Source organism: Patiria miniata, unplaced genomic scaffold (genome assembly GCF_015706575.1).
Source record: "Patiria miniata isolate m_02_andy unplaced genomic scaffold, ASM1570657v1 HiC_scaffold_24, whole genome shotgun sequence".
Lineage (NCBI taxonomy): Eukaryota > Metazoa > Echinodermata > Asteroidea > Valvatida > Asterinidae > Patiria > Patiria miniata.
Window position 1 is genome coordinate 15,171,799 of NW_024037063.1, and position 10,760 is coordinate 15,182,558.

At 41.3% G+C, this 10,760-nt stretch overlaps 2 protein-coding genes across 2 annotated transcripts; both read left to right on the forward strand.

Moving 5' to 3' along the window:
• The first annotated feature begins 215 nt into the window (after window positions 1-215).
• On the forward strand, window positions 216-6,154 carry LOC119732321 (microfibril-associated glycoprotein 4-like). Its single transcript, XM_038205780.1, has 4 exons — window positions 216-221; window positions 1,215-2,028; window positions 4,972-5,118; window positions 6,147-6,154. Exons 1-4 carry the CDS (start codon window positions 216-218, stop codon window positions 6,152-6,154), a joined length of 975 nt encoding a protein of 324 aa, XP_038061708.1.
• Window positions 6,155-8,393: 2,239 nt separating this feature from the next.
• LOC119732322 (ficolin-3-like) lies at window positions 8,394-9,464 on the forward strand. Its single transcript, XM_038205781.1, has one exon. The coding sequence runs from the start codon at window positions 8,394-8,396 to the stop codon at window positions 9,462-9,464; it is 1,071 nt and encodes a 356-aa protein (XP_038061709.1).
• Window positions 9,465-10,760: the final 1,296 nt, after the last annotated feature.

Genomic DNA, 10,760 nt, shown 5'->3' on the forward strand with positions numbered 1-10,760 from the left:
TGGTCTCTTAATGTTAGCAATTCCCGTTCATTCCATGCGCTTTCGAGAGCTCAGACAAATGGGAGGTCACCAGCGCCCTTGGATATGACGGTGGACGAGCGAACCCTACTCCATGATCGATCATAGGCTTATCGTGTCGCTTGGTGGCGCTCCAACTAAACACAATGTAGATTCTCTACACACGGCTCTGACATATTGTGGACAACAGTGTAAATATGATGGTGAGTTGAAACATGCTTTGCAAGAATTTAGGTTTCAAAACAGTGACTTACGAAACGCAGTGTTCATTCATACGGACTTGATGAATTTCTTTTTAATGATGGCGGTTATTCTAGATGAGGAAGCATTTTGTAAACTGTACTCAGAATAATCGAGACTCTATTTTCAAGCCGTTACTGCTGGTTTGTCGATCGTTCTAATTGGAAGCAATGAGTTTGTGGCCTTCAGTATAAGGAGTAGGCATGGTAACAAGAGAATTGCCCGTCCAGATTAACAATGCCGGCATCCCAGTCTCATTAGATCTACTGGAACTAAATCGATATCGTAGCAGTTCGTGTTATCATTTCCAAAGCCATTAATTGTAACGACTCCTGCTTGAAATTGTGGACGTCTCTAAAACTGACGCTCTCTTTCAATTTTGAGAATGGAATCAAAGAGCGTGAAATTGATATGCACGCACGCTATCTCCTTATTGTCAGTGCCTTTGTTATACCGTCGAGTTTGTATGACGACAATAAATATAAAATAATCATCAGTGCTTCACAACGTACGTTAATCCATACATTACAAATCGTTGAGGTAATAAGCTTACGGTAAACCATCCGCCAATCAAAGGCTACGGTTTGTGACTTGCGGGAAAACTTACCAATTACAAGCCACTGATGTGGAATGACGTATGAACCTACATAACCAATCAGAGAGATACACATCGTGTACCTCAACCCATTCCTTTCTGTAAACTACCAAATCCCATCTTCGCCATACAGCAGTCTAGCATTTGTACGAAGAAGACAGGTACCGAAAGCAGTGTGGCTTGAATTCTTGGTTGTCTTTTTTTCACCGTTATTTCAAGTATATCTGGCAAACGTAACAAGAAAAAAGGAGATCGACGATAAATAATTCGTTCAAAGCGAGGACTTCAAGTAATGGAAACAATGGCGAAACGGGTCTATACTGTTTTTGAAATATTTCAAATAATTTATATCATATGCCAGGGAGCTACGTCTGTCTCTGCATTTAAAACTACGTATACAGAGAAACATACGTTTTATGCCGCTGAAAATCGCGCCCTAAAACAATTTGCTTTCATTTCAACCTATATTGTGCGATCTCGCGTCGTCTGCGGACGGGATTGCAGCATGGATGAGCGTTGCAAGTCTTTTAACTTTAACGACTGCAGTAAAATGTGCGAGTTGAACCTTGCCACAAGACGAGAGCATCCCGAAGACTTCAATGCAACTCAAGGGAGTGTGTACTTTGATACAGATGAGAACACACCTCTATACTCACTGACTGATAGCTCCTTGAGTCGCTACAGAAGTTGCAAGATGCTCTTAGATGCCGGTTATTGTTCAAGCGGTATCTACACAATCTACCCAGAGGGATTCGGTAATGGCGGTCTTCGTGTATACTGTGACATGGCAACTGACGGCGGGGGATGGATCGTGTTTCAGAGGCGACAAGATGGCAGCGTGGACTTTTACCGTAACTGGACCGAGTACCAGTCTGGCTTTGGCGATCTGTCTGGTGAGTTCTGGTTGGGCAATGACAACTTGGTGACTCTGACGTCTGATGATTCACGTGGAACATGGGAGCTACGAGTTGATTTAGAGGACTGGGAGAACAACACGGCATGCGCAAAGTACCCAGATTTCCAAATATCCCCGGGTGAGTACAATCTGAATATTGGCCAATACGATGCCAGCAGCACGGCCGGTGACTCTCTTGCTCTTGAGCATCACACATTTTCCTATTGGGATCACAGAGGAAGTCCTTTCACAACAAGGGATCGTGACAATGATCTAGCAGGTCATAAAAATTGTGCACAACAGTACACAGGAGCCTGGTGGTTTAATGATTGTTGGTATTCTCACTTGAATGGTCCATATTACCCAAATCAGAATAGAGGTAGTAACAAGGGCGTGCAGTGGTTTTTATGGAAACCGTTTTATTCTCTGAAAGCATGTAGCATGAAAATGCGGGAAATTGGACCATGAACGTTCTATTGTTTATTGTATAACATTAATTTTGAAATATTTGCTTGTAATCTTTGTAAATGAAAGATAATTGTACAACGACGATTAAGTTATTACCATCTCGCACATATAAACATGCATTGGGAAAACTGCGTTTAGCATTAAAACCAAATCTTAGAAATTTTAGAAAATTTAGAAATTATGTGTTCAATTCCTAAAAACAATGCGCAATAGACCTAAGACGTAATGACGTCACACTTTGTTTACATGTACACTTTCTTATGTAGTAGACGGACCCCACTTTATCTGGCGTCCCGATATCGCTCCCATTGGAAAGCGCATGTATGAACAAAGTCATTACGTCATTACGTCTCAGGACGCTTTACACTGTTCATCAAAAAACATGTTTAGTATTGGTATGTGTTTGCAAAGCAATGGCAGGAAAGTGTAATTACCGTTTGTTGTGTGCAACGCCTCATGTTAATGCTTAATATCACCCAAACGCCTTTGATGCAGACAGGGAGCTGCGTGGCTCGCTTTTATCTTGCTTGAACGGAGCAGATCAGTTCACGACAAGAAGCACTCGCCCCACGAAATGGTGGTTCACCATGGCTTCCAATCCGATGAATCTGTTCATCTCCCACCCACCACTCTTCACTAGCAAATGGCATAGATCTGTTATGAGTATTTTACCCCTACCAAATCCAGAAGAAAAAAATCAGTAGCACTGATGATATTTCAGTCCGTCTGGAAAAAAAGGCATGAGACACATGTAATGTGTTTGAAGATGTAAAAGCTGCCTTTCAAAGCCTAACTGAGGTACCCCAGTTTATACTCAATTCAGAAATTGCTGCTATTGAGAGGTTTACAATTATTATACACGACAGAAGCAACTTGGTAAATAGAGATGAGGCACAAAATGATCAACTGTTTACGAAAAAGCGTACCATGCAGTCACTTCCACCTACAAAGGCGGCCCTACTCCAACAGGTTAGAAGAGCTTTCTGCAAGGTGGATTTTTGTAGGCGTAAAACACCCATCATGAGATCCTGAAATATATATTCTCCTAGTGTCGACAGATTCATCGAATTGGTAGCCAATGTGGACCACACATTCTACGGCGAGTGTCTCTTGTGAACTGCTGTGCTGCGTATGCGTCGTGGAGACTGAAGAACTTAGATGTTATGCAACTACTGAACAAAAATACACCGCCTACAACGGCAGCACCAGACTCGAACATTAAAAGGACTGGGAAATAACTGTTTTGGGGGAGGTGAGGGGCGACATATTAAAGCCTCCGGCCTTGGGAAAATCAAGGGGAGGGGGAATTGGACTTCATTGACGCTTGGGGCGCTGTTCAACACCAGTCATAGTTTTAGGGCTTCAAAGGGTTTCCAGTCATCAAGATACATTCAATGATTCTTCCTTTCATCTAACCTTGTGTTCAAATTGTCTCGAAACAACGAAATGCGCACGCTACCATTTCATTCAAATTACAGAAGCTGAACCACTATCGAGAGAGTTCGCGTTGTTATTATTAGTAAGATTTATTGTTGTCAGACTCCTGCTGAAATGAAGGACGCCTATTTTGCCCAAATGGTCGTTGGAGTCCCTAATTGCTTTCATTAGAATTGCTGGAGCTCAATTACTATTGGGAGCGTAGAGTGTTGTTATCATTGGTATGACTGCATATTTTCCAACTCCTCCTAAAATGAAGGACGCCTTCTTTGCCCTACTTGTCGTTGAAATCTCTAATTGCTTTCTGTTTGATTTTGAGAATAGAATCAAAGAGCGTGAAATTGATATGAGCGCAAGGGCCTGATATAGTTGATATCTTTAATTACAGCGTTCTATTTTGTTAGACAGCAGCCAGCAAAACACAAAGACGGGCTTGTAACGTTTAATTATAGCCTGATTCCAATTTCGCCTACGGTCTGCGGTAAACAACACAAAAAGTGCCTTCAGCTGCTTAAACGCATATGCGACTGTAAATGAAGTAGTAGCCAAGTCATTCAGACGCGGCGTTATTACTACAACCGATGATGTTACTCGCCTACATGGCTAGGGCTTGTCACTGGAGGACACACTGACCAATCACAATGTATTAGCCGCTGGTGTGGAATGACGTATCATACCAGGACAACCAATCAGAGAATTACACATCTCAGCCCATTCCTTGCCAAGCGACACCAAATTCCGTCCCCGCCAGACCTCTATATCAGTAGAGCTATCTAGAAGTGATTTATGGAGTTTGCTCTGGTAAGCAGTGTGGCGTGTACATTTTGGTTGTGCAGCAATCACTTCTCATAGTTCAATCAGACACAACGAATCGCTGGATTTCGTTCCCCGCGATTTGAACTATCCAGCACACATTACAAGAAACACAGAAATAGATGTTAATAATCGCTCGGTCCTAACGGGGACATAAACTAACTAAACAAAATGGCAAAACGGATGTTTACTGGTAAGGAACTATTTCCTGTAGCCTGCACCATATGCCTGGTAGCTACCTTGTCTGCCTCTGGATTAGAAACATCATCTTATATCGGGAAACGTATATTTTATGCCGCTGAAAATCGCGCCCTACTAGACTTTGTTTATGCAACTAAACCTGTGCGATCTCGTGTCATCTGCGGACGGGATTGCAGCATGGATGAACGTTGCAAGTCTTTTAACTTCATGAACTCCAATAAGATATGCGAGTTGAACATTGCCTCAAGACAACAACATCCCCAAGATTTCAATGCAACCCAAGGGAGTGTTTACTTTGATGCAGATGAGGACACACCTCTCTACTCACTGACTGATAGCTCCATGAATCGCTACAATAGTTGCAAGATGCTCTTTGATGCCGGTTATCGTTCAAGCGGTATCTACACAATCTACCCAGAGGGATTTGGCAATGGCGGTCTTCGTGTCTACTGTGACATGGAAACTGACGGCGGAGGATGGATCGTGTTTCAGAGGCGACAAGATGGCAGCGTGGACTTCTACCGTAACTGGACCGAGTACCAGTTTGGCTTTGGCGATCTGTTCGGTGAGTTCTGGTTGGGCAACGACAACTTGGTGAATCTGACTTCGGAAGACTCACTTGGAACATGTGAGCTTCGAGTTGATTTAGAGGACTGGGAGAACAACACGGCATGGGCAAAGTACGCAGATTTCCAAATATCCCCGGGTGAGTACAATCTGAATATTGGCCAATACGATGCCAGCAGCACTGCCGGTGACTCTCTTGCTCTTGAGCATCACGCATTTTCCTATTGGGATCACAGAGGACGTCCTTTCACAACAAGGGATCGTGACAATGATCGAGCAGGTCATAAAAATTGTGCACAACGGTACACAGGAGCCTGGTGGTTTAATGATTGTTGGTATTCTCACTTGAATGGTCCATATTACCCAAATCAGAATAGAGGTAGTAACATGGGCGTGCAGTGGGTATCATTTAAACCGTTTTATTCTCTGAAAGCATGTTGCATGAAAATGCGCGAATTTGGACCATGAACGTTCTATTGTTTATTGTATAATATTAATTTTGAAATATTTGTTTGTAATATTTGTAAATGAAGGTTAATTGTGCAACCATGATTATTTATTCCCATCTCGCACATTTAATGCACTGGCAAAACTGCGTTTAGCAATTAAACAAAATCTTGCTATGATATTTAAACATGTAAAACATTACGTGTGCATTACAATGCGCAATTGCTCTACACTTTTCATCAATAAACATGTTTAGTATTGATACGTGTTCGCAAAGCGATGGCAAAATTTTTTTTAGAAAAGTGAATAACCTTTCTTGTGTTTGTGCAGTGCCTCATTTTAATGCTTAATATCACCCAAACGCCTATGCAGACAATGAGGGTGGCTCTTTTTTATCCTGCTTGCATGGAGCGGAACATTATAAAAACATGCAGTATTCAACTCTCCTTACCCATTTTGTTTCAGTGGTATAATGCAAAACCGGCTCTTCTGGCAAAGGAAAAATATTTGCATACTGTCCTTTTCCAATTTTTTTTTACATTTGCCTTAATCATCGGTAATCCATTTCTGAAGCTGATTTGCCTTTTTAGGGGTTTCATTGTGCACATTCCAACTCAGGCGCCTGGTTGTTTTTACGGGTATTTTGCTTCTCACTTGAATGGTCGATATTAGGGCCCCCCCCCCCCAAAAAAAAAATAGTCGGTCTCTGGTCAGACCGAATTTGGTCAGACCGAAGTTCCGGAAGTGATGCGGCGACGCTTTTTGTTTAGTTTTTGTTTTTGCTTTTTTTTCAAGTTTGAATTGTACAGACGAGGTGGGTACTATTTAGCTTTTTTGTGTCCTCATATACATTGGTGTCCTCCAGAATTTGCCTTGGTGTCCTCCATTATTTGCCTTGACGCAATTTCCCCTTTCCTTGGTGCTCCTTGTACAAAAATTTGAGGAGGTGCGGCATAGAGGGCGCTGTTGTAGCTTCCGTGGTAAATTTGAAGGGGAAAAAAGGTTGACGCGCACGATTAAAATCGACGCGCGCGCTGACCAGAGACCGACTATTTTTTTTTGGCCTTACCTTGATGAGAATACAGGCAGTGGAATGGATACGCACCGGCGTTCATGGAAATCGCGTTATTATTTTCTGAAAACATGTAGATTAAAAGTTCGTGAAATAAGACCATGAACATTTTATTGTAGATTGTAATTATTAATTTTTAAAACATGTGTTGCAGTGGACACTTGCAAATCGAAGATAACTGTACAACCGTGGTTATCTTTTTATACCATCTCTTGTGCGCCTTCAATAAATTGGAATAACCACTGACCAACTGCGTTTAGCAATTCAACACAATCTTGCAATAACTCTGTAGGCCTAAACATATTTAGAAAAAGCTAAACTTGAAGTGTGCAATTCCTAAACATCAATATGTTCAATTGCTAAACAACATTTTTCAGTAAACTCTAAATATGTTTACATAGTAATAGCAAGAAAGTGTTTAGAAAAGTGATTCATTGCTGAGGACTTATAATTTTTAAACAAAATGTGGTTGTAGGTGGTAATTATGATGTCAATTAATCAAAAATTGTACATTAAGCATAATTGAGGGTGTATTGTAACCCCTGGGTGCTGACGATAATGTTGGCGATCTACAATGAATGATGGGTTGTGCATTTAGCTTCTCTCTCGAATCAATAAGCACTATCCATGTGTGACTTGATCCTCGCACGCGCTACGCAAGAACCTGATCGTTAAATACTGGACAGTATTTGGAAGGACATGAAGGAGTTGGGGAGAGACTGATGTCGAGAGTTACTGGGCATATAACGACACTTGGTGGCGCTCTAAGTGAACACAATACAGAGCAGTGGATAAACTTACGACAACTGTAATGGTGTAGACATTGTTTGTGATCGCAAGCCCGAATACGATCAGACTGTCAATTCATGTTTGTCAATCACTCTCAATTAAAAGCAATAAGCAATCAGCTTGATGCCTTCGGTATAAGAAGTAGGCATGGCAACCAGAGAATTGCCTCTCGAGAACAACAATGCATGCATCCCAATCTCATTAGATTCACTGGAACTAAATCGATATCGTGACAGTTCGTGTTGTCATTTTGTGAAGCTGCTTATTGTCAAAACGACTGCTTAAATTATTGACGTCTTTATCACTAACCTTCTAGTTCAATTTTGAAAATGGAATCACAGAGCGTGAAATTGATATGAACGTACGCAATCTCCTGATTGTCGGTGCCTTTGTTATTACAGTTCTTAGTTTGTATGACGACAAATAATTAAAACGAAGACAGGACTTCAGCGCTTCACAACGTACGTTAATCCAAATCTTACAGACCGATGAGGTAATAAGCTTACGGTAAGACACCGGCCAATCAAAGGCTACGGTTTGTGACTGGCGGGAAAACTGACCAATAAAATTAAGCCACTGATGTGGAATGACGTATTCATCTGATAACCAATCAGAGAGATCCACATCGTCTCCCTCGACCCATTCCTTTCTGTAAACTACCAAATTCCATCATCATCAGGCTTCTGTATCAATGCAGCAATCTAGCAGTTGTGTAAAGCAGACAGTTACCGAAAGCAGTGTGGCTTGAATTCTTTGTCGTGATTTCAACTATCCGGCACACATAACAACAAAAAAATCTTAGATCGACGTTAAATACTTCAGTCACAGCGAGGACTTCAAGTTATGGAAAAATGGCCAAACGGATCTTCACTGGTTTTAAACTGTTTCACACAATATCCATCATTTGCCAAGGAGCTGGCTTGTCCATCTCTGGATTTGAAACTTCGTACAGTGGGAAACACACGTTTTATGCTGCTGAAAATCGCGCCCTAAAAGAGTTTGGGTTTGCAATAAAAACTGTTCGTTCTCGTGTCATCTGCGGACGGGAATGCAGCATGGATGAACGTTGCAAGTCTTTTAACTTTAACAACTGCAACAATACGTGCGAGTTGAACCTCGTCACAAGACGAGAGCATCCCGAAGACTTCAATGCAACTCAAGGGAGTGTGTACTTTGATGCAAATGAGGACACGCCTCTCTACTCACTGGCTCGCCTGGCTGAAAGCTCCTTGGATCGCAACACAAGTTGCAAGATGCTCTTAGATGCCGGTTATCGGTCAAGCGGTCTCTACACAATCTACCCAGAGGGATTCGGTAATGGCGGTCTTCGTATCTACTGTGACATGGAAACTGACGGCGGGGGATGGATCGTGTTTCAGAGGCGACAAGATGGCAGCGTGGACTTCTACCGTAACTGGGCCGAGTACCAGTCTGGCTTTGGCGATCTGTCCGGTGAGTTCTGGTTGGGCAACGACAACTTGGTGACTCTGACGTTTGATGATTCACGTAGAACATGGGAGCTACGAGTTGATTTAGAGGACTGGGAGGGCAACACGGCATGGGCGAAGTACGCAGGTTTTCAAATATCCCCGCGTGAGTACAATCTGAATATTGGACAATACGATGCAAGCAGCACTGCCGGTGACTCTCTTCTTGGGCATGAAGGGCCGGATCACTTTAGATTTCACGGAGGACGTCCCTTCACAACAAAGGATCGTGACAGAGATTCGGCAAATCATAACTGTGCACACAAGTTCACAGGAGCCTGGTGGTTTAATAGCTGTTGGTATTCTCACTTGAATGGTCAATATTATCAAGATGAGAATGCAAATAGTAGAATGGGCGTGCAATGGTATGCATGGGGATCGCGTTATTATTCTCTGAAAGCATGTAGCATGAAAATGCGTGAAATTGGGCCATGAATTTAGTTATATACTGAATAATAATCACCTTTGAAATATATGTCTTGGTTGTCAATTGTAAATCAAGGATGATTGTACAACCATAATTATCGCTACATCTTGCGCCTTCAAGCCGTTGTAGACTCGTCGTTTGAGAGCATAATATTCAAAATGAAAATGTGCAGCGTGGAAATGCGTAAAATTTACTCATGAACGTTTCCTGATCTCTCTGTATTCTTAGCCGACAATAGAAATTGCAGGGCAAAAGAATTGTAATCTCGTTTGCCAGCTGAGCAAACGGGTATACAATTCTTGTGCCCTACAATTTCTATTGTTAATATTAAAGTTAGTATCACTCGAATTTTCAATTTTTAAGATGCTTTTCTAAATAATGCAAAGAATATAAATGTCATTGAAAGAGTATATAGATTTAATGCATTTATAGAGGCAATGAATCTTTACAAAGAGAGTTTTTTTTTTGTTGCGCGTGTTTCACACTCAAGCTTAAGTTATTAGACTTGGCAAGAGTCGGGTGTTGCACTTGGTCGGTTTGATAAGCGTAAACGTACCCAAACTGAAGTGGGAGTGTGGGACGCGTGTTAACATTGCACTTGTTGCACTTTATGCACGGCAATGATGATGTAATGCAGAGTTGGATTGTAACGACAATGTGTGTTATGAATATAGATGTAAGTCTGACTTAAATCAAGTCTAATTGTCCACATTTCCCAATGCAGAAGCTGAATTTAAATTTAATTTCTTTTGTGTGAGACTATTTGTTTGTTCATTGTCGCATTAGAAATTGAATAACATTTGGAATGCTAACAACTGATCAATTCAATTTTAAAATCTATTATCTATTGTTACCTAACACATCCCCCTAGATATATATCTCTCATATCGTCCTTCACGTGTATAAACTTGCTGTTTGCCTTGCTTTGAAACACGCCCGATAATGATTGTTCGTTTTCCATCGGAGGTTTGCCCTACAAAACGTAGGCCCTTATGTATAAGACTGAAATCCTGTTGAATTTTTGAATATACAGGGTGGGTCAAAAAAAGCGGAACCCAAAACCCCAAAAATATATTTCATATTGAATAAAACATGTAGCACCAAAAAATAATAATAATTACTGGACAGCCAAATTCAAAAGCTACGTTTAGATGAAAAATTACTGAAATTGCTCGATCCGTTCAAAGAATATCACCTTTTAAACGCAATGACCCTAAAACATCTCTCCTCCAAAAAAAAACCAATTTATTGTGTGTTTTGACTGTTTGGAGCAACAAAGAAAATGACACAGAATACTTGTTTCA

What these genes read in the sequence shown, in the direction of transcription:
- LOC119732321 (XM_038205780.1), top strand. An exon ending in TCGTGACAATGATCTAGCAG is followed by an intron (nt 2,029 to 4,971) that starts GTCATAAAAATT and finishes ACTTTGATGCAG; the next exon opens with ATGAGGACACACCTCTCTAC.
- LOC119732322 (XM_038205781.1), top strand. Translation starts at nt 8,394, where the DNA reads ATGGCCAAACGGATCTTCACTGGTTTTAAACTGTTTCACACAATATCC.